At 50.2% G+C, this 27,388-nt stretch overlaps 1 protein-coding gene across 8 annotated transcripts in view; it reads left to right on the top strand.

Moving 5' to 3' along the window:
- The window catches only part of CAPN15 (calpain 15), a 57,857-nt gene that overhangs the window by 6,389 nt on the left and 24,080 nt on the right, over positions 1 to 27,388 (top strand). For 3 of the 8 annotated variants that reach the window (XM_082065008.1, XM_082065007.1, XM_082065005.1), the window contains exons 4-5: positions 4,051 to 4,196; positions 9,917 to 10,236. The exons of 2 other annotated variants lie outside the window; for them this stretch is intronic. In XM_082065008.1, coding sequence (XP_081921134.1) covers positions 10,061 to 10,236 — 176 coding nt within the window. In that variant the 5' untranslated portion in view covers positions 4,051 to 4,196; positions 9,917 to 10,060. Of the gene's footprint in view, positions 1 to 4,050; positions 4,197 to 9,916; positions 10,237 to 24,810; positions 24,877 to 27,388 lie in introns of those variants that run through there. 3 more of the 8 variants (XM_082065006.1, XM_082065011.1, XM_082065012.1) reach the window with 3 other exon arrangements.

Here is a 27,388-nt window from a genome sequence, read left to right as displayed (position 1 = left end):
TTTTCTCATGGCAAAGAAGAAGCTGTAAGAGTGGAACGGAAAATGTGGCGTTTTCCAGGACCTCGCAGTCTATAACCGTGGAAACTGCATGACGGTCCCAGGGTGTGTTTGAGGCAGTGCGAGGGCAAGGAGATACATTAATCTGTGAAACTCTGCATTGCTTTGCTTGCAATAATCACAGTGCCACAGCAATTCCCAGCCCAGGACTGGGGCAGAGGGGTGAGTGTGTTGTACCTGCTGTGGCTGGGCTGCTCTCGGCCTGGTGATTCAGAGCTTGCTCTGCAGGGACAGGACGAGGTGGTGGGAAGCTGCTCTGAGCCTGTACCTTCATGATACGCTTGTGATTTCCACTGCAGAAGAGTGTCTGATGGTGGTGTCCTTGCGCTCAAATGAGCCAGGCTGATGTAGTCTTATCCCAGCCAGGTCTTTGGATCAATTGAATGCACACTAGTGTGCTGTGTGTTGGCCGATCTGGTCTGCCTGGATGTTTATGAGCAAGCTGGAGTCTCCATGTGAGTTTGGTGTCCAGCTTCAGCAGAAGGTCTGCAGGAATCTCTTGCAGTTTGCAGTATGTGAAGCCAGACCATGAGCACTTTGGCCTTTGGGTGGTGACTGTCACCAGGCAGGTGTTGGCTGAGATCTGTGCCCTGACTAGTCCTCAACTGTGGGAGGGATGAAGTAACATTCCTGCTCTTGGATCACTTTTGATGCAGCCTTAGGGTGTGTTGTGAATGCTACTGCAGTTGTGCAAAGCCCTTGTTCCCGTTGCCTGACCTTGCCATGCCGGGTGCTTCAGCAAGCAGAGCCTGGTGGAGGGAAGGTTGGGGGTCTGCAGCCCCACATGAGGCTGAGGCAACTGGATATGTCTTGGAAGGCATTTGAGAGTGACTCCTGTAATGTGATCTCCTCTGCATCTGCCTGGTTGAGTTAATGGGAGTTCAGCACGTAGCCAACTGGTCTTGGTTAAGAGGCCAGCTCCATCGCTGTGTGGGGAGGCATGCTGGATGGCTCGTTAGGGCTGGGTTTACTGTAGCAAAAGCAGCTTTTTACTCAAAGCATCTGCGTTATGTTTCAGCTCTTTCATCTTAGAGTACAGCAGTTTCCTCATGTGATCATTATATTTGTTCAAATAACTGCTCTCATGGGCAAATATTGCTTAAGGTGTCATGTAATTGAACACATCCCACAGTTTCAGCTGTATTGGTGTAGCTGAAGAGGAGCCGCTTGTGACAGACAGTAAGCTAGTGTAGCTACTGCGGTGAGAAAAGGGGAGTATTGCAGTGGTGTGGGGCACTGTTACACCTCTGTCACTTCAGTTGTACCAGGTGTGATTCTACTCATATAATTTCAGTTACGATATGATTTCCTAAGAGCAATAATGGCATGGGTACAACATCAGTATGCAAAAGGATTCATGTGTTTTTCAGGATGGCCCAGGACAGAGCACGGGTGTAATCTGGAGGTGGAGAGGGCTGAGCAGTGATGCGATGTTCTCCATTAGGTTATCACACTGAGCTGTGCTGCAAGAGGAACTGTCTTCTTGCCCCCTCTGGGTTTCTCTGTCTCTGTCCTACATTCCTTGTCCTTGCAGAGATGGCAGCAGCCTCTTGAGCAGTTCTCAGTGATTCTTATGCATTTGTCTCTTGGTTATTTCTGATGGAAATGCCAAATGCCACTGTTGTCTGTCAGGTGTGTCCTACCTCTGTGCTTGCCTGAGGCACAGCCAGATATGTGGTGGTTTAAATCTAGGGCATTTGGTTGGAAATTGGGACATGGTGTCCAACTGAAGCTGGGAAAGTCCAAACTGCATACGAATGGCAGCAGGAGGCACTCAGGTACCACTGCCCTTGCGGCTTTGGACAGGGTGGTGCGGTGAAGTCTGGGAGCTGTGTCTTGTGAGGGATGCAGCTGGACATGGCTTGGACAAATTATATATTTACGGTCTGTCTAATCTGTGTTAGAATTAAAGCTGTGGCTGGAGTGTCTGGGAACAGTGTGCTCAGGGGACATCTGCTCTACCTCCTGTCTCTGGGACTTCGCTTTCAAAGTCTGTGTCCTGGGCTTTTGCTGGCTGTGAGACTCTGCTTCTTGCTGCAACTCTTTTCCCCTTCCTTCTGCAGTGACCAGCTCTTCGGCTGCTTATCTTTCAGCTTAGCGTGATCTGAAGATATCCCTGGCGTCCTTTTGGGTATGACCTTGTGTTTGTGTTATGCCGGGACACCTGTGGCTCTCTGTGAATTCAGCTTGCTGAGTGATGGGGAGGAACTTGGTGGGTCATCAGGTCCAGTTCCCTGCTGCTGAAGACAGTCAGCTCGTGCAGGTCGTGAACTTGTCCAGGAGCTCATTGTTGGAACTAACTCTGTGCTTTTCCCCCAGTGCTTCTGGAGCAGCCAGTCCAGAGATCTGCTCTTTGAAAGGTTAGAAACCCTCCTCTGACTTCCAGCCTCCAGCTTTCCTGGGCTCGTTTATTGTACTTGTGCCATTGCAGAGTGTCATCTTGCAGATGAGAGATGACTTGCAAATTTTTTTCTTTCCCTGGTTTGCTGTAACCTTTATGTCCTGCACCAGTCATGGCTCTCAATGCAGATTTGTCCTGGAAATATCTTGGAAACTACTTTGTTTTTCCTTTGCTTCTTTTTGGGAGGCTGGTTTTGCTGGGCCCGTTTCTTTCTGTGTTGTGCTTTTGAGTGTTTTAAATGCAGATGGGGTTCTGATCTGGATAGTCTGGGAATGTTAGCGAATACAGAAGAGCACTTTTTGCGCTACTGTCACTTTTGTCTTCTCTTTTAATGCTTGTCCTTGCTACTTGTGCCATTTTGCCCCTTCAGGAGGGAGAGATCTTGTCAGAAACAGTCGAATCAAGGTGAACCTGATAAAGCAATGTACTAAAGAACCAGTGCCTGGCTCTTACTCGTGGCTCTTATTCATGTTTATCTCTAGCTGTGAATGTGCAATAACAACAGTTCTGTTCTGCACAGGCTGGCACAGCCTCAGACAGGAAGATCTGCTGTTTACCAATCAACACTCTGCTGCAAGTGAGAAAGGGGAAAGAAACGTTTCATTGCTACTGGGTTACCCAGAGTGTAGTTAAACCTTTCTGAAAAAAAGAGGAAACTAAGAGCACATGTGTTACTCGATGCATTTTTTCCTGGCAAGAGTCCTGTGTGTCTGTTCTTCCTGCAAAGCCTCCTTGCTTATGCTACTTCCCATTAAATCTATAGCATATTGGTAGCAGGCAAGTAACAGCTTCCTGTTTTTATAATGCAGCCGGTCTCAGCAGGCAGCCTGTTGAGGTGGTTTTTCAGCCTGGTGTGTTTTGTAGCTGGGGCAGTCTGCGGGCTGAGTAGGATGACAGAACTCTGCTACGAGGATTATAAATAAAGGGAGGAAAAGATGTGGAAATTAGATCGGCTGGTAAAGCTTCCCAAGATGGGATGCTGTGGCTTGTCTTGTTTTGTTTCTTCCTCTTGTCTGTGTTTCTGTGGCATTACCGAGATGTTGCTAATGAGAGGAACCCTGCCAGCCCACACAGGCTTTTGTTAACACTGCACTCAAAAGTCAGCCCCAACTGGCTAGTAAACTGGAGGATGCAAGTGGCTCATTACACCTTATTGAAGCGATGTTAATTGACTTAATAGAGCACTAGGGTTTTGGAGATTTGGTTGTGTTGTTTTTGTTTTTTGTTTAAGTGTGTACGCAATGCATTTGTTGCCATTTTCATGCTGGTTCAGAAAAGGACCTTCCTGCTCTTCAGTTGTCAGTGGAGACAGGTTTTGAAGTTAACCCTTATTTTGAAGAAAACTTCCTGTCCACTGCTTCTCCCTCTTTTTCTCCCTGTAGCTTGTAATTAAGATGCTGATTGCCCTTTCAAATCACTCTCTCAAAGTGACCGTGATAGATTTCCAGTAGCTCACTGGATAATCCATCACTGGTTTACAGTGTCCTGTGCAAAGGAAAAGAGGAAACTTTTTTCAGACTTTGATGGTAGTTGCTTTGTGGCTAAGTTGGCTCTACAATAAATCTACTTTTCCTATGAATCTTTCGCTTCAGGCTTTGGACACCTCTTCTTCTGCCTGCACGCTTATGAAGAGTCAGTGCTGGGCATTAAGTGCAGCTCAGCCCAACTCAGCTGCTGTGTATGAGTTTCTTCTGTGTTAAAGTTGGGCCAGAACCAGTTTCAAGGCAGCTGGAAGAAGGTAAAGATTCTCAAGCTTGCCTTTGCATGTTAATGTCCGTGGCCAAAAGGATGTGCTGCTGTTCTGGACTTTGCTAAAGCATAGCATTAAGTGTGAGGTCCTGTCGTGTGATGGTCTAGGGCTCCAGGTTAAATTATCTTGTTACCTCATTAAGAGCCCATCTGGAAAACTGTTTCCAGGCAGCTAATTTCATCCGATGATATCTCTGTGCAAGTAGCACACCAATCTTGTTTCTCACCATGATTTGGAAAATAGCTCATTTGCAGCTTCCAGTCCCCTAGATTTCCTCTAAGGCCAGAACATCTGACTCACCCCTCTTCTCTGAGCCCTGCTGCCCCATATCAAACATTTGGGTGGGTAAGTTTCGCCCTTCTCTCCATTTCCCTGTCCTCCCATTTGCAGTGCTTGCACACTGCCTGTCATCCTAGTGCCTTGTGATTGTGAACACTTCGTGGCCCTGGGAGGCAAGGCAGTGCTTTCTGAGTCACGGGATGATTCCCCGAGTCACACGGGAAGCTCTGTGGTGGAGCACGAGGGCTGAAAAGGCTCCCACGTCGCAGCTGAGGGTGCCAGCTGCTGGCCCATCCTTCCTGTTACACCTCTGCCTCAGTCTGTCCTTGGTGGTACCTTCCCACCCCTCCCTGCCAGAAGCTTTGCAAGGAACTGGAACTTGCTGACACCTTTATTTCCTGCCAAGACTGCAGCACTTGGGCTGCCTTGTCGTGCTGGCTTGGCAGGTGAGGACAGGACAGAAGAGTAGCAAAACTTTGTTTCTGGTCACCAAGACACCAGCTTTGTGCAAGACACCTGCTTGGCTGCTTCGCATGATGGGTCTAGTGGGTGGTCACTGGAGTTCTTGCTGCACTTGAGCCATAGAGCTCTTATTGAGTCGCTGTTTAGCTTCTTGGCTTTCAATCTGTCCTGCATCTGTCTGAGGTGGATCTCTTGTTGTTCGTCTGCCCTTTCCTCCCTGCCTTGTTGAAAAAGAGAGATTTTTCATGCTTTTTTCCCTGGGGTTGCTTCTTTTATCAGGATTGTCTGAGCCTGGTGACTACAAGTTGTGCTCTGCTTGGTGCCGGTACCTGGCTTTGCACATCCGCAGGTTCTACCACCCTGCCCGGTGGAGCTGGGAGCCCAGCTGTGTATCAGTTGCTGCGCATACAAATGCTTGAGCTTCTTTTCCTTGCTTGGCTGGCACGGCACACCATTAGGCCTCCACCCTGCATCCTTTTTTAGTTGTCCTGTGCCTGACCTCCTCTGTGACTTTATAACCTCCTTACGCTGTCATGTCTCGTGCTGTGTGCCTCACCCGTCCCTGCACACAGTGCCCTGCCTATCCTGGACCCTGTGAGCACGTACAGGGCAGGTGGGGAGATCTCCTATATATATGGTGGTGAGATCATTAGAGGACCATGTCTTCATGACATATGAAGTGATCTCCTCCAGCTTGATGCCCCAAGCCAGCTCAGCTCCTCCAGCTGCACCTCTATGCCCCTGATCTACTTTGTGTTTAGGATGTGTGAGTTATGTCCTGCAGTCTCCAGAGAGGAGGCTGCTCCTGCCAGGGCTGTGTGTGGAGACTTGACATTCAAAGCTCTTCAGGAACCCATGTTTCTCTGTGCAAGCAACAGGCTGCATGGGAGTGAGAGCAGAGAGCTCCTTCTTTATGTTGAGGATGGTAGCAGGTCCCAGCCTGTCTTAGCGCCCAGGCAGGGGAGTTCACACAGCAGAGGGAAGAGAAGAACTGGTACTTGCAGCTTCAATCCTAGAAGAAAGCCTCCTGCTGTGTGGCTTCCTCTGGGCACAGCTTTGAGGGATGTTTTTCCCTCTGATACATGGTATGCCTTCTCCTGGGCCAGCTGCTGGCCCAGCACCTTGATCAAGAGCTCTCTGGTGCACGGAGTGGTTGTGTTTTCATTCCTGCATCTTCCCTGAAGCAAGAGAGTAGCTCGGAGCTGACTTATTGATTGGTTGGGGGAATGGAGGAACTGATGAAGTGACCAAGTCTGATCCCTAAGTCCAAGGCTGAGAAGCAAAAGAGGTTGGAAAACTCAAGTAGGAGCTGAGCTGGCTTGTGCTGCATGGATGAATAAATTAATAAGAAAAGGAGTGTGTGGGATGTCCCATCACAAGGTAGGGGCTTCTGTACATGGGACCACCTGGGGTCAGTTTGCCTTGATGGATACTCAGTGGGCTGGAGCAGCTCCAGGGACATCGGTCTCTTTCTGCTGTGTGCTGAAGGGAAGAGCTCGGGGCTGGTCCTAGGAGGATCCTAGGAAGAGTTGGTCCTGCCGCTTCCTAGATATGTTGAAACATGTGGGCTGGTTCCTTTTTTTTTTTTTGTTTTCAGTTTTTTCATTTCTGTCTTCTGAGCCAAAACCTACTTTGGAGCCTGAGGGAAGGAAAGGGGGTTGGGCAGACCCTGATCCCCACCCTTCCTGCCCATTTGGCTTGGAGTGGTGTGACAGAAGAGCTGGGACTAAGGGGTCAGTGGTGCTGGCTTGTGGTGAGGAACAGGGTTTGTCTGGAAGCATCCAGGTGACTGCACTGCTGTCCTGACAGCAGGGGGAACCTCCATGGGAAAGCTTTGCCATCCTGAGCTTGCTGTAAGTGCCGCCTGCTGGTGGGGCCGTTTGTGGAAGGGTCTGTCTCAGGTACAGCAGATCAGGGTAGGTGGGTGTGAGTGGTTTGGAGGTGGAAAGATCAAATCTGGTTTTATTTTGAAAGCAATATTTTGGGAACAGTTACACAGTGTCAGTTGAAGCCTGGTAATTATTGCAGCTGCAAGGGGCAAAAAAAACAAAATCCAAACTCAGCATCTTGCTAAGATGCTTAACTGTTAATTTCCATGAGTGAGATCCACCCTTCTCAAGACACTTCAATCTGTTCACATTGTTGCTTCCTCTCCTGATTAGATAGGTGGAAGCAGTGCTTTATTAATTAGGAGGAAAATCCTGCTCCTTCGTACCAAGGCAGAGGAGCCTTTGGCAGTTTGCTCCCTGTCCAGACTGAAGCTTCCTCTGTTCAGCACAGGCGATGTGTCTGCAGGGCATCTCCTGGGGCATCTCCCTGCTCACTGGGAGAAGTTCCTCAAAAATAGGGCTGAGTGCTTCCAGAGAGGCTTTCTTCTTTGTAGCCTTCTTTAAATGACCCCTTCTCTTGCTAGAGTGTAGTTTTCGTTCTCACCTTTACTTCTTGCAGGCTCTTCGTTTGCTTAGTGTTGGCCAAAGGCGTTTTCTGGCTCAGCGTGACGAGCACGCACGTGCTTTGCATTGAGCTATAATTCTGCTGCTCCTTCTGTTTTCAAACAGGTTCGTCCTCTCCCCTCCTTGGGCCAACATTCCCCCTAAATATCATTCATTGGCTGCTCTCACCTGGTGTGAGGGGTGACCCTGAAGAAAAGGATTTACTGCTCTGCCTGAAGAAATCCGATTTCACGCAGCGCTCACAGCCAAGCAGCCCACTTAGACCAGACAGTCCTGGAGATCACTATGAATTAGCTGGGTTATCCTCCACCTATTTATAGATCCTTTCCTCTCCCCAGCTTCACCCACCGTGGGATTTTACCGCACCGCTTTAAAGCAGCGGTGCCAGCCTCTCCTCTCCCCACAGAGTGTTTGTGTTGAACTGTGGGCTCAGACCCCCTGGTGCAGACCTGGCAGAGGAAGATGGGCCAAGACACGAGCAACACGTTGGGAACCAGCAGTAATGCGGGCAGCAGGCATGTCTCTCGCCTGTTGTGGTGAGCTAAAACTGGCGTTTCCGTGTGTAGGAGGAGGAAGCAAAAGGTTCTGCTTTTCCAGCTTGAGGAAGCGCTCGTGAACCAGCCTGTGGAATTTCTTTATTTAGCAGTAGCTCTGCTCGAGGAGGTGAAAAGGGTTATTAACTGACTGAGCATCCTGCCTTCTGTTTCGCTCAGCCTGCGGTAACTGCACGGGCCTGTGTTTCTAACCTTCTTGCCTTTATTTACTTTATCGTGGTAGAAACCAGGTCTTGAGGTGAGAGCCCGACCTTCTAGCAGGGCTCTTAGTTGCATCCTCCATGGCTTTGGTGCTGCTGTGCAGCGCGGCTGCGGGAGCTATCGGGAGCTGCTGAGGGATGCAGCAGAAAAGCCAGAGACACCATAGGTGTGAGACAGCTGATATCTCCAGTTAGGCTTGAGCTGGTGATACTTGGAAATACTCTTTCCTTCACCTAGCATCGCTGTCATTTAGCCAGAAAATCAGATTTGTTACAAATTAACTGCTTGAATAGCAGGAAATGAGAGGGGAAGTGCCAGGGATCTGTTTTGGCTGGACCTGCAAAAATCAGTGAAATCTTGCTATTGGGCAGGTAGTAGGATGCAATGTGTGGAGATGTGTTGGCTGGTGCACAGCAATTAGGCAGACTGATTAAAATTAGAAAATTGAGGGAGGGGAAAATGGAGGTTTTGGGCTTCTTTGTTTCTATTTTGTTAGTCCAGTCTTTGCAGGTTAGGGAGAAGAGACCATGACCGAGCAGTTAACATTCTCCAGCTAATGGCCTAATGCCGGCACATTACGGTATCTAGCTCATAGCAAAACTGCACCTGCTCCTTGAGCTGCTGCATTCGAGAGTCTGTTATCTCTCAAGGCCCTTCTTGATCCCTTAGAACAATCCTGGGATTGAAAAACTGTATTTTAGGAGTCTTTGTTTCAGCCTTTTTACTGCACAAAGTAGTTTCTTTGGAAAGGTCTTTCTACGGTTCATTCATCTCTATAAATCCTGGTGGGTAATTGAATAAGCTCAGCTGTGCTAATTTTTTTGTTCTTCCTTGTTTCTTCTCTTTTGTTCTGTTAAATGTTCCCTTGATCCATTCCTCTTGACGCACATCCAGATTGCTGTGCCTTTTTCCTTTAAGGAGAGATGTGTATGTTTAAACTTCTTTGAATACTAGAGGTCACAAAACATTTCTGTGGTTCATCTGTGTGGATGCTCAAAGAATAAATTCTAAAATGTAGGAAAGAGAGAGGGAGAAAAGGAAGAACAGTCAAATCCCCAAACCTTCTTCTGTGGGTAGGTGAATGCTCAGTATCAGCTAAAACTTGGCATCAGCCAAAAGAAAGTATTTCATTGCACTGTGTGAAATCATCACAGAAAATGTTGTGCAGATACCTAGTCTGTCCATTTTCAGCCTTACAGTGGTGTTAGTGGGGAACAGGAAAAGAGGGATAATTTATCTTACATACAGGAAAAATAAAATCTCCTTGCTGTGTACAAGCCATCAAATTGTACTCGTTGTAGCTGAGGTAACTAAAAACCTGGTGTGCCAGTCAGAGCTCAGAGCTTTCAGAATAACCTCGTGTGTGTGATTCTCAAGGGCTGCTGGTTTGGGCTCTGAGACTTGCTTCTCCCCTTTTCTGCCACATAACCGCGTTGGCGAGGGCTTTCTGCTGGGCTCTGCTGGGCTCTTCTCCGTTAGCTGGGCTGCTGCCCTGAGCCTGGAACTGCTGGCACTTAATTGGGGAGAGCCTCTTCTAACAGGCCCCGTACCCCCATCTTCAGGCAGGAAAAGCTGTATTCAGTGAAATGGCCCTTCCTGTCCCAGTAAGCGCTGGGATGGGGATCCTGGTCAGAGCATGCATTAATAGGCTTCTAAAAATTGAGGGTTGTTGCTTAAATCATACCTTATCTTTCTCTCTCTTTCTTTCCTTTTTTTTTTTTCTCCTTTCTCTCTTTTTTTTTTTTAAACTCTTGATCAGAACCGACCTTCCTTTCTCCAGTCTGTTGGGATCTTTACAGCAGCCCATGCCGCAGCGCCTCGCCTGTTCCACCCGAACTGCCCGTGCCACTGGCTTGGACCTAACCTAGGATAAATCTCAGCGTGGCCTGGGTAGGGGGGAACCATGGGGAGCTCTGCCTCATCGCTGGCCGCAGAGACGGAGTCGGACCATGGCTTCGCTAGCGCACCCTACCCGGGGCACCCAGCTGTGAGCTGGTATAGGAGTAGTCACAGTGGTCCCGTTTGGGAAAGTGCCCTTATAACGCGGCAGCATCAGCACTTACACCACCGGGTGCGAAGGTAAGGAGGAGGGGAAGGATCCTGCTCACCTGCTTACCTCTCAGCTTGAATCCAGGGCGGTGCGTTTGGGAAGTAATTTGCTTTGCATCCTATTGGGTGACGGGTCCTTTCGTTCAGAGCCTCAATTCATTTCCTCGTGAAAGCTAGAGCCAAATTTCCACTGATTTGAGTGATGCCAAGCCGTGTCCTTTTTACAGGGCTGCTGATGTCTCCTGCAGAATAGTTTGCAGGATTCATCCCAGCTCTTCCTCACTCACCTCAATTGTGAAGGTGGCTGCCTGGGAATTGGACCTCAGTTCTTTTAACAAGTTTACCATGTTCTTCTGCCTCCTTTCTGACCTCCCAACTACACAGATGGAAGACTGTGCCTCCAGGTTGGGTGGCAACAAGTAGCAAGAATTTCTGAAAGCAAAAGAGCAAGAGAAACTGTTTTCATGCAAAAGCAGTTGAAACGCCTTGAATAGCAGATCCAGGGGAACGAAACACAGCAAAACAGAATTACTCTGGAAAAGAGCTCAGTGTTTCCAGTCCCCAATTTCTATTCCTCCTTGATGAAATCAGCACCTCAAATGTGTCTTTGAGTCATTGCCTCTGCCCCTTCCCTGTCAGCCACTTGCAGTGAGGAATTTTTCTTCACGTTGGAGGGCTGGTGTCCTGCATTCAATCCCTGACAGGTTGAGAGGTATGTCATACGCATCTAAAAATCCTCTGCCCGGGGGCTTGGCTACAGAGGCTGCTGTGTTTTGTGCTAATAATATTTGAGCCTTTGCCTAACGCCTGCTTTGTGTAGATTCCAGCCTGGTTGGGTGTTTGTACTTGCTTGAGTCTGAAGCTGCCAGTCTTTTAGGAATAGCTGCTTGCTTCTGAGCGTCCCTGAGCTGTTGTGGCTTTCTACTGGAGGCGTTTGCTGTGATGGTCACGTAGTATCTGTTGCGTAGTTCTCGTTTTCTTGCCTTTCTGCTGCTGCGAGTCCCAGAATCTGATCACAGTGCCTGGTGCACAACTCTGGGATACTCCGAGGCAAGCGCCGTCACGCTTTGCTCCTGTGTAGCTCTGTCTTGGATTTCCTTGTTGAGCTGCTAACAGTGTGAAACCAATTAACTGTTGTCTTCGCTCTCAGTCATGGGCTTGAGTTCCTAGCAGTGTCCAAGAGGCCTTTAAAGAGGCTATTTTGTGGAGTTCCCAACGTCTGTTGCTGTGTGTACCAACCTGGGTGGCTAAACCACAGTTCTGGTCAGTGATCTGTGCTGTTTAGATTTGTCCCCTCTAGTTTAGAGGGATCCTGTGGACAGACCTGGATCCTTCCTGCTGGATTATTTCTTCCAGACTGCTGGTTTTTCCTCTGTTGCCTTGCAAGAGTTGGGGAAGGTGTCGACGTCTCACTGATGAATATCTGGTATGCTTGTGCACAGCCAGCACTGAAATTTAGGAGCTTCCAGTGCAAAGCTGGCACTGGGCACAGAAAAGATTGTGTCTCTGCAGTCTCACGTTTGCCAGCTGTGACTGTTCATGATTTGAAGTCTGTAGCTTGGAGGATCTTGAGGAACTAAATGAAATCTTGACATATGGAAATACATTTCCTGAACAACCAGCCTTCATGGTGGAGCAAATGTTGGGGCAAGAACAGGAACTGCTGGTCTCAGCGCAGATAAAGCCAGTGTCCTGTTAGGACAGGAGTGGTTTTTCTGATAATTATGTATTTCCCATGCTAAAGGGAGAAGAGAACTCAGCCTGGCTAAGCGCCACATGGTTCCTGGATACAGGAAAATCGCTGGCCATGATTCACTGAGCGGAGAATTGCGTGGGAAGAACCCGCTTTAGGCAGCGATTATGGAAGTGGGTTCGAAAGACCTGCTGAGATCAGCCAGGCTATCAGGCATCAAAGTATCCGCGGTTCCCATGGTGAGATGGGTGAAGAAGGTTGGTTTCCAGAGGGGAGCAGATAAATATATTCCTTTAAAAAAATTAAGTCAGTCAATAGAACAAGTCAGGGTATGTAGCCCTGCCTCTGAATGTTCTCGTCTCTGGAGTCCTGTAGTGCAGGAAGGAAGTGGAGTCCTGGGGAGTCAATTTGAGCCCGGGCAGGAGTTCTGGGATAGACTTTGCTTTTCCTGCTGGTTTCCTGTCCCTGCCTGCGGCCGCCTTCAGAGCTGATAACGCTTTGGCCGCTCTAGAGCGACACGGAGCCAAACCTGCTCTGGTCTGTCTCGTGCCTTGGGGATGAACGCAGACCTTCCTTGGCAGGAAAACAGGCCTGCAAGTACTTCACAAGTGACTTTGGTCTGTACTTGGTGGGGGAGTTGGGGGAGGCTTCTCTCACGGTGGGGTGGGAACAAGGGAAGAAATCACTGCTGGTTGGCTTTCAAGATGTTAGAAGCTGCGAGGAGCCTGCAGTGTCTCCGGTTGCCTGGGTGAGGCTGGTGGTCTGGAGTGCCCTGTCTGCTGAAGACAGATGGACATGAAGGAGAAAAAATGAGTCTGTAGAAACAGTAGACTTGTGATATCCAGATTTGAGTCCCTGGTCTCTTCTGGACCAGGCTGCACAGTTATATGCAAGTGTTACATGCATTTTAGAGCGATCTTATTGCCAAGATATCATCTTAGGGCAAAGATGTTGCTTTTAAATACATTCTTGGTAATTGTGTGTAGCCATACAAATTCTGGTTTAGTTACAAGTCCCCTTGGACACCTCCTTGCCCGTGTGCTTTAAGGGTGTTTCGCCCAAGCTGTTGTTGGATGAGAGCCTTCAGCTGAGCCTACAGACCCATCACAGCTGAGCTTCCCGAAATGCTAAACCCTTCATGAAGCTGTGAGCAGCAAGGCTGGATGCTGGCCGACACAGCTCTGTTGATGCTGCTGCAGGTGAACGGTTTGGGAGCTATGGGCTCGTGGTGGCTTCTCTTGCTGCCGCTGGAAGTGGCAGTGGCAGCCCTCCACATCTGTAAGGGCTTCGCAGGGAATTTGAGCACTGAAGTCTCACCCAGATGAGATTAAGGGAGTGTTTCTGTTCACCTAGTCTTTATTCCCCAGCATTTGTAAAGAGAGACAACAAGGTCCTGTCCTGGTCAAATTCTCGGTGGTTGCCTTCTGCAGGACCAGAGACGTGGGGCCCTTCCCTCGGGAGCTGCGGTGCTGCTGTGCTGAGGTGTCTGCCGGAGCTGGGCACGTGTTAGCACCAGGCTGCTGGGCCGGCAGCGTCCCAGGGGTGCACAGCGCAGGGTTCATGGCACTGAGGGGTGCTCGAGTTCTTTCGACTCAGGAGAGGCTTTGGGGAAAACCGGTGCAAGATCTGTGCAGCTGGATCTGAGCGCCTCTGCCCACCACCCTGTTTGGCTGAATCTCCCTGAGGTGTTTCATTTTCCAGAATATGCATTTTCTGGGATTTCCCGCAGCATTCTGCAAAGGCTTTGTATTCTTCTATAAAAACCTCTTCAGAATGAAATACCTCTGGGCCTCAATAACTGTGGAGGGAGAAACAGACTGTTTGGTTTTTTTAAAATGCTAAAAATATATAAATTCCTCTGCTTTTAGAGAGAAGCGAGAACCGCTTTTGTTGTTGGCAGCTGGTGGGAGGGCACTTGCTGCGCCACCCGCCTGCTCCCCAGAAGTACCACTTACTTCTGGAGAGAAACCCAGAGCAAGGCATCCGTGGCGTTGGTGTTTGGGAACTCCATGGCTTAAATGCATGAAAAGCAGCAAGTAAAAAACTGCTGGGTAGCATCACACAGTCCTGTCTTGGGGTCTTCGAGCTGTCTTTAGGCTGGTGGAGATGTTAATAATGGGACAGTGTGTTGTGGCACTTCACCTCCAATGACAGCATAAGCAGAACTGTTACAGAATCAGAGAAGCATTTGGTTGGAAAAGACCTTTAAGATCCTTGAGTCAGCTGTTAATGTAGCACTATCCAGTCCAGCTCTAAACCATGTCCCTAAGAACTTCATCTATGCATCTTTTAAACATCTCCAGGGATGCAGAGGACATATTCCTTGTTGGGGAAACCAAGGCCCAGAGGAGAAGTGAGACGTCTGGGAAGAAAAGCTACTGGTAGAGCATCAGGTGACGCTGCAGCATTTCCCTGTTTCTGTTTTCTGTCATGGGACCTCAGGTCAGGCCTCAGCCTCAGATGGGGCAGCGTCCATGCTCTTTGGGGTACAGTTACCCCAACAGAGCTGGGCCTGGGGGCTGGGGCAGGCACAGTTCTCTGTTTTTTTGTCAGTAACCTGCTTGGATTTGGGTGTTCTCAGAGAGCTGATTTTGCACCTTGGAAGAACTGCAGACTGGTCGAGGTTGGAAGGGACCTCTGGGGTCCACGTTCAACTCCCCCCCCCAGACCTTCATGCAAAGAACAGAGGTGTGTGGCTGTGAAAAACCTGGGGACAGCCAAAATCTGCTCTGAATCTATATCCACAGAGGAGGGAAAAAGAAACCACTCCTCCAAACCACAGTGGTGCTAACATCAGCTCTGATATTCAGGACACGCCTGTTCATGACACCAGAGTGGAGCTCGTGTCCCTCAGGTGCTGCAGTGAGGTGGATGCATCCCTGTGTGGGTTGTGCTCCCTCTGGAAATTGTTGTGGCATCGAGTTCAGCTGGGATTTGGTAGACTAATAATGCTGCAGGTTGTCGTGGATACCTGCTTGATGGGAATATTGGGCCTGTAACTGTTTGCTTGCCAGTTCTCACCAAAGCACACAGCAGCTGGAATAATGTCTTGCTCTAGAAAGTGTGCGGTGCCAAGGAGCTGGCAGCATGGTGTGCTGTTTCATCTGCCTGAGGCTTCCAGCCCTGCCCATCCACTTTCCATGCTGACTGCTCCAGCAGTCCGCTCACTCACAAAGCCTCTTAGTTGTTTAAATTAAGGCTATTTATAGCTCTGGAGCTGTGAACAACTCAGAGGATGGCACAGAGCAGCACAGACTGAAGTTCTCAATGGGTGCTCAAACTCTCCCTTTGCTCTTTGTCCACTCCCTAACCTTCCCCATCTTCTTTTCCCACAGGTGCAGGTAACAGAGCTCTCCTGCCCGCTTACCCTCTCCAAAGAGGGGAAAAGCCAGACCAGGGAGTCAGTCAGAGCTCATGTGCTCATCGTACCCAGCGGGGCTGGCTAAAATCTGAACAGAAATGCCTGAACCCCTTGCCTGGAGTGTTGCTGTCACAGCACAGAGCAGCAGACCTGTCCCTTCAATAGTGCCAACCTTGAGAAGGGAGAGCAGCACCTTTACCTGTTTTGGGGTGCTTCTGGTGCTGTGGTAGCTGAGCAGTCGTGCTCCCCAGGAACCCTGTAGGTTCAGCTCTTCCTTCAAGTGCAGGTGTTGGGTAATTTTGCTGTGGTGCTCTCAGGATGCCACACAGCAGGAAGGGGGTTAGCACCCAACTTTGGCCGTGCCTAGATCCATAGTCTTCACCTCTTCATCTCTTTTGGGAAGAGATCCTGGAGATGCGGTTTTGCTGTGAAGGAAGCCTCTTGTGCTCTGTGCTGCAGCAGTGTGTGGTGGGAGGGCCTGGCAGAGCCCTTTGGTGCTCTGTTTGGAGTAGTGTGTTTCCAGATGCAAGTATGCTGGGAGTGGGGTGGGAAAGGGATTGGTAGGTGATGTTTGGGTTTGGTTCTTTTTTTATTTAAGAGGAACCAGAGCAGGGATTTTTTCCAGAGCAACCCTTCTGCATTGCTCCCTTGACTTTTTTTGGCTGCAGAGGCAGGAGCTTGGTCTAGTGTTCTGTGGCAGATCACTTGCACCCCCTGAGAGGTGTCATGTGTGTAGCCTGTAGCTGTGAAGCAGTCCAAGTCCTCCAGAAGGAGCTGATGGATGGGTATGATGACAGCAGGAAGCTCAGGAGCCTGGCTGAGCAGCTGCGAGGAAGGAGAAGATGTAGGAAAGTGTGTGTGAGGAGAGTATTTTTTCCTCTCCAGGGTCTCACGGAAGAGCTAGGGTGGAAACTACAAGGCCACCTAAGATACAGCATCTGTCCTGGAGGGAGATGGACATGCATTACCCTCATGCTCCTGCTGTCAAGGGCTTGTGAGTGGTGGGATGAGGGCAAGAACAGCCTCCTGCGTTCTGCCGGTGGGGCAGGTAGGGAGCTCCCTTCCCCTCCCAGCTGTTCAGTGCAGATGTTTCTGGGTTCATTCTGGAGCTTGTTGCTTTCCTCCAAAAGTATGTACTGGTTGCTGCAAAAGGCACATACTGGATTCCTCTGACCGGTAACTTAATCTAGTTTGACACCAGTGGCTCTGGGCTCTGGTGTCTGACTAACATGGTTCAGAAACGGGAGAACACGCAGAGCTGCAATCTCCCTTCGTCTGCCTCCACCCCCCGCTGCAAGCGCCCAGCCCCAGGCTGGCCACGGCACTGAAAGGCTGCATTGATCCCATCGCGGCTGGGGCTGGGGCTGGTGCGTGGAGGAGATGGAGGGGAGCGTACCCCACGAACCCTCTGCAGGCCTTTGTTCCCTCAGATGAAACAGCCCTCCTGGTGCACGGCTGCCCTGAACAGAAGGGCAGTTGTTCAAGGGATGTGGAGAGGAGGGAGAAGCTGGGGCTGGGTGCTGTTTGCATTTGACAACCTGTGGCTGTGTCTGCCCTTTCCTGCCCAGGGATCCACAGCCCACCCAGGTAGCTGTGCCTTACCAGCCGCTTTCCTCAAAAAACTGCCCTGGGCTTTTATTGGAATTGGGTACCTTCCCATGCTGCTCACGCTGCCACCTGCCAGCCTTCCCGCTCTGCCTGGCGCTGGCAAGGCACCGGTGTTGCAGCCGGCAGCCCATGCCAGCCGGTGCGTGTCACGGCGTCCGTGCTCACAAGCATCACTGAATCCCTGCGAGGGGTGTGTGCTGAAGGTCACTGTGAGGAGGCGTGAAGAACTGATCTGAAGAGAAAGAAGATGTTCCTGCATTACAGATGGCATTTACGAGGTTGCAGCAGGACATTCAAACCAGAAGGAAAGTTGAAGTGTGAACGCAGCCCACAGCACTTCTGAACGGCACCGGGACAATCAGCAGGAGAGCAAGGACAGTGCGTGGGGTGAGGATGAGAGTTTGGGCTGCAGGTGCTTAAAGGCTGCCAAGTCGGCAGCTTGCTGGGAGCTGGAGGGACCTCGCCTGCCCTTGCCCAGAGCAGTTCCAAGCTCAGCTTTGTCTCCAGACACGTGGGTTCAGGCCCTGCTGCTCCCAGCACTTGCAGTAGTATCGCACACTGGGGCTTGTCGTTACCTACAGCTGGGCTTCTGCATTTGGAGCAAAAGATGTTAGGAGGTTGGGTCTTTCCACCTTTTGAGAGGGAGAAGACAGGGTGTCCAGACCCCCTGGCCTTCAGTAGCATTCCCCAGCTGTGGAGTTGGGAGAAGGTGGACACGAGCAGGATCTTTCATCTTCCTGAAAACCTCATTTTAATTTGCTTACCTTGGAAAAGTGAAACTATATATATGTGTGTGTATGCATGTATATGTATTTTTTCACCCCTATTCCTTGGGACACCAAGGAGGAGACACCTTTTATTCAGAGCTGTTGTGTTGGCTGGCACATGCCCCATGCAGCACTGGGACTTCTCACCAGACCTGTGCTACCAGATGTGGTGAATGGGTCCTCTTTAACCTTCACTGCTGAGGAGCTGAGACTTCTGCTGCCTTACCCCAGAGCTGTTGTGTCCGTCTGTGGAGAGGGACAAATGTGGAAACACTTGGTGCTTCTGCAATGGGGAAAAGATTTGTTTTTTGCAGGACCTGCAAGGTTGCAGCCCATGGCACAAAATGAACTGATCAGTGATGCTGCTGTGTTTTTGCCCATCAGCCTCCATGGCAGATGCAGTGATGTGCATTGGGCACATCATTGCTTTACACACCTCGTCAAGAATCTCCTAGCAAACCTGTTTTCCTTGGGTTGTGTTTTCCTACAGCAAATGTTTAGATGCTTTGCATCTTCTGGGCATGGCGGTGTGGGCGCTGCAGCCCCTGGCTGGCTCACTCTGTATGTTGGAGGCACTGCTGGCTGTGGTGACGTGGTAGGGAGGGCACAGCAGATGACAGGACCCATCTGTCTTGTGCAGCGTTTAGGTCTGCTGCAGGCAGGGCACGCACACTCTTTTTCTCCTCTCTGTCCGTGTCCCTGGGTTGCTAGTGAAGTCCTTCAAGTCGTCCTTGAGGAGCATGTGTGCTGAGGTTACCCAAGAGATGTTTGTGAGAATGTGTGAGACTTGAAGAGGTTTAGGAGTTTTAAGTGGGAGTGGGAGCTGCCCTCCTTGATAGGAAGGGCTGTGTCCTGCTGCAGGGAAGGGATGCTGGGCTCTTAGAGGAGCCCCAGCATGTCCTCTTACTGCCGTGGCAGGATGCTTCTGTGTCGCGTGGACACAGTAGTGTTAATTGCATGTGCTCAAGCCAGGAGCATCCTCTAGATTCCAGCTGTCAAAGCACTAACTTAAGTATGTGTCATATTTATGAGGCAGTAAACAGTTCTACAGTACCACAGTCTGAATTACTGCGTCCAGAGGCCTCCAGGGTACAGTATAATTGGTAGGGACTTCCCTGGTAATTGCTGCCTGACTTCTGGAGGAGTTGACCAGATGTGTTGCTGGCTTGGTGATGGTGGCAGAAGCTCCAGAGGCCAGGACATGAAGAGCAGGAGCAGGTTGGGGTGCTGCATGGTCGTCTAGCTCAGCCTGGCCCAGCACAGCGTTGTTCTGCTCTGCTCCCAGCCCTTCCGGCTCCACATAACACACCCAATCCTCCTCCCTGTCTCCAGGAAGCCAGAGAAACCAAACAGGTGCAGTTTTCAAAGTGGGCAGCAATGCCAAACTGACTCTGAGGCCAAGTGTGGGTTCCTGTGTTGAACCTTTGTTCAATGGAGTTGTGCAATGGTCTTGTGTCATCCTGGAGCTCGTTGGCTTGCTGATGGTGTCCCAGTGGGTGGTCTCCTGTGACATAGCAACTGCCCATGGTGGTGGCAAGGCACTGCTGACTGCCACGTTTCACTTGGTGCCAGTGAGGAGGAAGGTGTAGGGAAAGGTTTTTGGCTGGTGGGGACTGCAGCATGCTGAAGGAGCACCTCTTGCTGTCTGTACTGGATGCTGTTGCCACAGAGAACACAGGTCTGGGGCTGCTCTGCACATCCAGGATAGTTTATATGGGCACTCAGGTACTGAAGATTGTCCCAGGACTGGCCTAGAAGTCAGCAGTGCAAGGAAATGAAAATGGCAAGTAGGCTGTGCAAGAGGAAGCATTTGCAGCCAAACCACGGTACGATCAGCATGTTTTATACCACTGAGCTTCTTGGAAACTGTTGATGATTGTCCTGTCTAAAGTTCAGGCACATGAGAAAGAGAAGTAAGAGACACGTCTAGGTCAGCTGCAGATGCGCAAACAGATCCATTGCTGTTGGTGGGACTCAGCCTGTGCACAGGATCCCATCTTCTCCCCTGCGAGATGGAACTGGACTCAGATGCTGGGTGGAGTGCCATGAGAAGGCACTTGAGCAGCAGGGCTTGAGAGCTCACTGATGCCCCTACAGCCAGTGGTGTGTTTTGGCCTCTCATTGAATTGCCCTGTGGTGGTTTCTATAATGAGGTGCAACTCCTTGAGGCTGGCCTGGCTCTTTCTGCAAAGAGGTGTAACTCCTTGAGGCTGGCCTGGCTCTTTCTGCAAAGAGGTGTTGAAAAGCCAAAGTCTCGTTGGATATATTTCTGAATTTCCTCATGGTTTCAGCAGTATGGGACAGAGCAGCAGGCTCAGGGCAGGGTGTCTCTCTGATGTCAAGAGGAAGCTGCCCTGTTAAACTTCACTAGAGAGGTTTAAATTTTTTATTTTTTTTTTTTAATATATATATATATTTTTAAGGTCACGTGTCAGCATCCAGTCCTGCAGAGCAGAGCCAAGATCCCTTGAGCTGCAGGGTTCTGTGACCTTGTCTTGGCTTGTCCTCAGAGGAGGAGGGGTCAGTGGGAGACTCAGTCAGGGAATTCTGTGGCTCTTTGTACTCACAGGGATATTAATCCATGAATTCACCCTTTTTCCTGCAGGTCTAGTGTGCCAAGCTGGCAAGCTCCTGGAGGTACAGGGGGTAATTTAGCTCACCTCTGAGCTCAGCAGGTAGGAATGGTGTTTAACCAGTGCTGGAACAAGAAGGTAGAAGGCAGGGAGTGACATTTGGGATGGAGGTGTCCCTTCTGCTGTCCACTGGAGCCTTGGAGGCTGCAGTGTGGAAGTCCTGGGACCAGCCACCAGCCTGCGGATGCCCAGGACCTTTCGTGCCATTCTCTTCCTGCTGCATTTATTGAGCCTGATGCTTCAGCTGTTGTGGAGATTGATGGATTTCTGTTAACCGTACCCTGCATGTTCCCCCCTGTGAAGTGAGCCCAGGTATTAGCATTGCAAGAACTGAAGGCTGGAGCACAGCAGCTGGAAATGCAGGGTGATTTATTCAATGGAGATGTGAGAGATGGGAGCAGACAGCTGTGGGGCTGTGTTGTTGCTCCTGATTCATTTCCCCTCCCTTCTCTTCCGTTCTCTCTTTCCTTCCCTCACCACTCTTCCAATTTTATTTTAACAGCACTGCAAATGGCAGCATAAATCTTAGCTGAGCAGCAATTCGGGTTGATGGCCACCAGTAAATCTCCTCTTCAGGCCTCCTCACGTGAGAGGGAAGTTGCACTGGGAGTGAAGGGCTATGGGCAGGTCCTGAGCGTGCCTGGTTTACAGTCCCATCAGCTTTTCCTGGCTCTGTCCAGTTACAGGCCCATAGCATGTTTAGCCTTGGTCTCACATCTCTCTAGTCCTGGGAAACCCGAAAATTCTTCTCCCACTCCAGCAGCCTCCAGTGATACCACTTGATGTGTTGGGAAGTGGCGTGAAACAGCCTCAAACACGGGATAAAAGGGATGCTAACACAAGTCGCAAATGCCGTTGTTCAGTTGTGTGACATCTAAAGTTGTTCCCTATTCTTAAAGATAATAGAAGGTGGTCTTCATCTGGGCAAATAGGCCTGTACTTTCAAAATACCCTGCACACGCAGGTGCTTTTGTTTTCTGACACAGAATGCTTGTATCCTCTACAGGCCATGCTGGGAAGAATGGCAGAAAATAGCCCCATGTGGTGTGTGAAGGGCAAAACCTTTGCTATTTGGTTCATGCAAGGGATCTACGTACAGAGTCCCAAACCAGGAGTTACTTGTCCTGGCAAACATGTTTCCCAGCTGCCTGTACTGTCTCCTCGGATCAGTGTTCTGCCTGTTTGCAGCCCACTCCTCACCATGCTTCAGCTTGACCGCTCCGCATCGAAGCCTGGTATTGTGAGAGCAGAGTAAAAACACAGCCCATGCCTTCATCTTAGCCTCTTCTTGGCTGTCTGTGAACCTTCAAAGGCATTTTCCACATTGCGTTCTTCAAACTGGGCGAGTGTTGAAAGATGTAAGGATAGGTCTGTCTGATGGCAATAAGTCTTGCTCTTTGTGTGATGCACTGCTGAGAAAACCAAAGTGCAAAGGGAAAAGGCATCTGCTGCAGACGTGTGTCAGAAAACAGTGTGATTTGGGGGTCTGGAGTAAGTTGTATTTTTGCAGAGGAGAAGCATGGGGCCAGCAGTCCCTGCAGTGTCAAGGGACTGCAGGGCTCTGGCTCCAGATGGTCGCCTTGCCCTTGCCCAGCTCTGTTCTCCAGGGAGCACAGTCTCTTTTGAGATAGACTGCAGACCCTCACTTAAAAAGAATTCCTTAATTGGCTTAAAGATAGAGAAATGAAAACAAGCAGAGTTTCCTCTTCATCCAGCTTTCTTTCCTCTGTGGGAGCTGCCTTTGAAGTGATTGTTCAAACATACCTCAGGTGTGGGTAGCTAAATGGGGGGAATGAAGTGTCCTTTGGTCCCAGGAGTCTACCCTCCTTGCTGAAGCTGTCCCAGCTCCTCAGATGAGAGAGCAGCTTAATGAGTTCAGTTTCCTGCTCCTTTCCTCGCCTCCTCCCCTCCCTGCTGAGAGCAGGTAAGTCTTTATTGTAAAATGTAACCCTGGAAATCAGCCCCATCAGTGCTTTATTTCCTTCCCACTTTCTCAGATTTGTAGCATTGAAGGGCTTCATGTCTTTCTGTGCCTCCATGCTTGGATCCTCCTTCAAAGAACAGCCTGTGCTCCGCTTCTCCAGGGCCCTGGAGAAGAGTGATCAAGACCGTTATTTGAAGAACCGCCATGCCCAGGTCTCTGAGCACTTCCTGTGGTACCACAGCTGCTTCTCCTGCAGCTGGGGTGCAGGACATGTCAGCAGGTTTCTGGGACAGCTTTCCCCATTGGGGTCCTTTCCTGCCCCAAGGGATGGGCTGCCCAGCTGGGCTGATGTATTGCAGGGTATGTTTTCTGAGCTGGGCTCACCCAGCTCATGCACAGAGCCTGCTCTGACCTGTTAATGAAACTGGGATAACGGAGACCCCAAGGGGCTTCCGAGGTTGCAGGAAGCATGGAGCTCCACGCCTGCCTCGGTCCTTGCAGGCAGGCAGTGCCTGGCACGCCGAGTCTGACCTTAGCCAGGGGTCTCCTGCTTGTAGAGGGAGCAGCCACAGCTTGATTCAGCGCGAATCCTCTGCTCCCAAGGGCCATGTGTGACTGCTTCAGCTCCTGGTTAGATCCTGTTTAACACGATCTCTGGCTATGTCTTGGAAGTTGGACCTTTACCCTATTCAGGGAATGGCAGCTGTTCTAGAAAGGGAACAGGAGTCCTGATGATCTCCTGGGCTGGTATAAATCTCCTCACTAGTGCTGAAGGACCTAGTGTGGTGTAGTTGAGGAGGCAGAAGCTCATTCACAGCCCTTGGTGTGATGTGTGCAGACAGGTGGTTCTCTGCGGCCAGCTGCTGGTGTCAAGTGGGTGCTTGGAGGTCCTGGTACCTCTGAATCCCAGGCTCAGATGCATGTTTTGTTCTCTTAAGATTCCCCCCACATACATATGCAAACCCTTTGATAGCTGTAATAAACCACATGCTTCTGTTATTTAAATATAATAAATTAAGTTGGAAAAGCCTCTCAGGAGCATCTGGAACTTCACCACCTGTGGAAAATCAGCAGTTAAAGGAGCTGTACAGGTAGTGGAGAGGGGGGAGAAGAGCTTATAAAGACGGTGTCAGCGGAAAAAGAGGAGTGTCTGAAAGTCTTTCATCTTCCTGTTGGCAGTGCTCAGATGCAACTCCAGCTGCTTTCTATTCTGGGATTCAGGCAAGTGTGCGCTCCCACACTTGGTTATTACTGCTTGTGAAGAGCAGGTCTGCATTGACCCAAAGGTCTGGAAATCATGCTATCGAGTAGGAATAATTTAGAGGATGATGACGGAGCATTGCCAGGACTTGAGAAATTCATGTTTGATTTCTGGACTCATCTTAGACTTAGTGATTGGGCAGGACCTGTGGTCTGTCAGTGCCATGGTTGCTGTCTAGGTAACAGGCCCCAGGGAAGGAGAATCCAAGGCTTTCCAAAGCACCACTGTCTACTGCAGGCACGCAGCTGCACATATAGAAGTGTGTACAGGTGTGAAGTCTTAGTTCTTTTAGGTGCTGGTGATGTTTCTTAGGCTGCAGTGGGAAAGTCATTTCTAGTTCTGCCCAGACCTCCACAAATGCTTTGTGAAAAGAAGGAATCTGGCAGCTGGGCAGGTGTTGCAAGCTTAGGAGGACATGGTCATATCTGTGCATTCACTGGAGACCAAGTGGGCACTGGAGTTATGTTGCTTCCAGAGGAGTCTTCTGCACTGCTGCCTGTTCTCTCTTGGCTAATCCAGACACCTTTACAGGTCCCCTGCCAGTTAACAGCTTTTATTTCCTGACCTACTTGACTGTGCACCCTCCACAGCCAACTTGAACTTCACTTATTATAAGCTCAAGATGCAAATATGAACATCTCACCTGTGCCACGTTGCTGGATGCTTCTTAAAACTGCGTCTCATCCCAGAAGCACTTGTGCCCAAACATTCACCCCCTCTCGAGGCTGAAGGGTTGAGACATAAACCTTCCAGAGAGGCACGTGCTGAGGTTTTGTGTCCAAGTGCTGCCCTGAGCCCCAGCTGCTCGCTGGCAGTCCCGGGTGCAGAGGACACGCAGCGATAGCTGCCTGGCACACACGGTGGGTAGGGAGGTATCTCTTGCAGCCTGGTTCTTCTGAGTTGCTGATCATCTCCCTCCGTGAGTGATGCATATATCACTTGACTGCTGGTACCCTCCCCTCTCCGCTCCAGCACGTAAGTCTCGGTGTGGTACACCAGCTTTGACAGAAAGGGCCAACCCCGCTGCGGGCTTCCACCGTTTGTCAGAATAAATTGCTTCTTCCTCCTATTGCGTGGAGGAGATGCTGGTTCATTTACCCTGAATCTGAACAGCACCTGAGGCGGTTTCTCCCTCCCTTTTTCTTTTTGCCTCCAAGCCTCAAGGAGAGCAGAGCCCGCTGGCTGCAGCAACGGCAACAGGCTCCCAAAACCACAGCTGGTGCAGCAACAAATTTTGTGCGGTCTTGCATTCATCTGCTTGACCTGAGATAACCTGAGAAGGGGAACAGAGCTGGAGAAGGTATGGATAATGCAAGAGCAGCAAAGGCTGGAGCTCTCTGTGAGGCTGCTGGGTTTTACTGCTGTTCAAAGCTTTTGCTCTCCATGCTGGCCCAGGCAGGACCAAGCAAGCCCTCGACCCCAGGTCAGTAAAGCGTGGAGGGATGTGGCTCCAGTGCAGCAGGCTGCACCAAGCCTTCATGCATGTTTTCTTTCCAGCACCTGGCAGTGATTGTGAGTGCACTAGAAAATTGTGTCTGGAGCCAAGGACTGAATGGAAGGAGGAGAGCGTGCATGTGTGTGCGAACTCCAGTGCCCAGTTCATCTGGGGCATTGCCCTGGGCTTCTGCTCTGTGTGTTGAGATGCTCCTCTGGATGGGTGTTCTTTGAAGGGGTTGCAGATGTGGTGCCTGAAGTAGAAGAGAGGACATTCACATTTGCTCTCTGCCTTCTGGCTCTGGGAGCAACCACCATCCTCGCCTTTCCCCTCACTGCCAGATGACATTCATAGCGTGGCTGTGGTAGCTTGATTACTGTCCCCTGATCTGACTGTAGGCTGAACTCCAGGGATATCGGGCATTGCCAGAGTTCCACTCTCTGCTTCTGACCCTTGGCAATCTTTCTTTCTTTCTGCAGATCTGTGCAAAGCCCGTTGGCTGGGTTATTAAGCATGAGCTGCTTTCCTGTGGCACAGGACTGGCTTAGCTTTCCATTAAGGCCTGTTAATCATCCTGAAGAGAGCCCTGCAGCCACTAGCACCATAGTGCCCTGCTGCCTTCTGCCTTGCCGGGAGGTGCGAGGTCCCACTCGCGGTGCCCCAGGCGTGGCTGGCAGCTGCAGGAAGGGCTCTGTGTGGCCTGGTATGGGACAGCGCTGCTGCAGAGCCTGGCAGCCTGGGCTTGGGCCCCCAAAAGATTCCTCGTTTGCAGGAAAAACGCCCGGCAGCAGCTCTGCCAGGAGCCGGGATGATGGCCAAGGTAAAGCCCAGGGAGGGGAGGAGGAGGCGGGGGGCTCTGCTCCCCGCTCTGCCAGGCTACAGCCCAGCGCTCCTTACTCTCAGACCTCAGGGAAACACGATTCTTTTCTCCCTCCCTCCGTCCCAAATGCTCCTGAGCTCTTGATTACTGTTGGTTTTATTTTTTTTTCTTAATTGCACCTTGGAGCTATGCCTTGATTTTTTTCTTTTTTTTTTTCAGGGAGAAATGAGGGAAAAAGATAGTTGTTTCTCAAGCAAAAAGTGGCCTGCTTCGGGCAGCTATGATGGGCAGGGCTGGGAACTGGTGTGACAAAAGGAGAAAGGAGCTTGGCAGGGCCCACCCGCCTCCTTCCCAGCAGTTGTGCTTGTGTTGCAGTAGCTCACATCACCCCTGCAGGGCCGTGCAAGGGGACAGGTGGCCTCTCCAGCCTTGTGTGCCATCCTCCAACAGCAATATTTTGCCTTTCAGGCTTCAAAGACAGCGAATAGCTTTGAATTTCGTTCTCATCCTGGGAAGAAGGGGTTTAATTTACTCTCTGAAAGTACAGGGTGGTGTTTTGGAGTCGAGGTGGTGGCACTGGCTCTGGGAGTGATGTGGGGGTATGGAGTTGCTCACAGAGCATCACCCTCAGCTCCTCAATCCTGTCCCGCGCCACGCTCTCCAGGCACAAGATGTCTTAAGAAATGACGTCTAGTCTGTTCCCTCCTGCATTTCATCTGAGATCCTTACACTTTGAGCTCTTCTGGCCATTCTCCCACTCTTTCCAACCCGAGCACCGTAGATAATCGTTGATAGGATGCTGTTCTCACCCTGTTGTCTCTGGACAGGCACCGGGCAGGCGTTCCCGTGGCCAGGCTGCAGGGCTGTGTATGGATAGCAGATGTCCCTCTGGGCTTGGTGACAAGGGCTGGTGGCAGCACCTGGGGCAGAGCAGCTATTCTGCAAGAGAGATAGTTAAGAGGCAACAACAGAGGAGGGAGCTCAGAGGAAGATCTCTTGACCATTGGATCCGAGGGAGTGACACGCATCCTTGATGGAGCAGGCAAGGATATCTCTCCTTGGTATATCAGTCTCATTTAGGTCTCAGCGATGCGTTGAACAGCAAAGTCTTGTCTTTCTGTTTCTCTGGGCAAAAGACGCGGTGAAGAGGATGTTCTGCAGCTTCCATGGATGCCCATTTCATGTAACTGTGACAAAAACCTGTAAAACTGGTATACCTCCTTTGTGTATCTGCTCTTAAGTGATACAAATATCCACTGTATGTGGATTTAGTCAAATTGGTGTAGTGTAGTCAAAGTAAGGCAAGATATGGGTTGAAGCCATTCAGTTCATCACGACCTTGAGCCAAATCAGTGTATTCAGACTTTATCGAACCCGTTTAAGCATATACATAGTACAGTGCTGGTCTGAGTTAATGATACAAATTTCCATCACCTAGTATAATACTTAGGTGCAATTTGACCTCGATATTGTTTGCTCTTAGTTTCTCCAGATACCCAGAAGTGAGGTACAGAAAAGGTAAATAAAGTAGTTGAGTCCAGGTATGATGGCAGCAGTAGCACTGTGCTAAATTGGTTTTGTTGAAGTGGACTGTGATTGCAACTTCACAGATTTCCCATGCTTGCATGCAGGGAAGCAAGATGAGGTTATTAATTATAACAACAGACTGGAATTGATCTT

The sequence above is a fragment of the Streptopelia decaocto genome, assembly GCF_964273445.1.
Source record: "Streptopelia decaocto genome assembly, chromosome: 13".
In the NCBI taxonomy this organism is placed as follows: domain Eukaryota; kingdom Metazoa; phylum Chordata; class Aves; order Columbiformes; family Columbidae; genus Streptopelia; species Streptopelia decaocto.
Note: the sequence above shows the minus strand (reverse complement) of the source record. Positions and strands in the feature narration are given on the sequence as shown.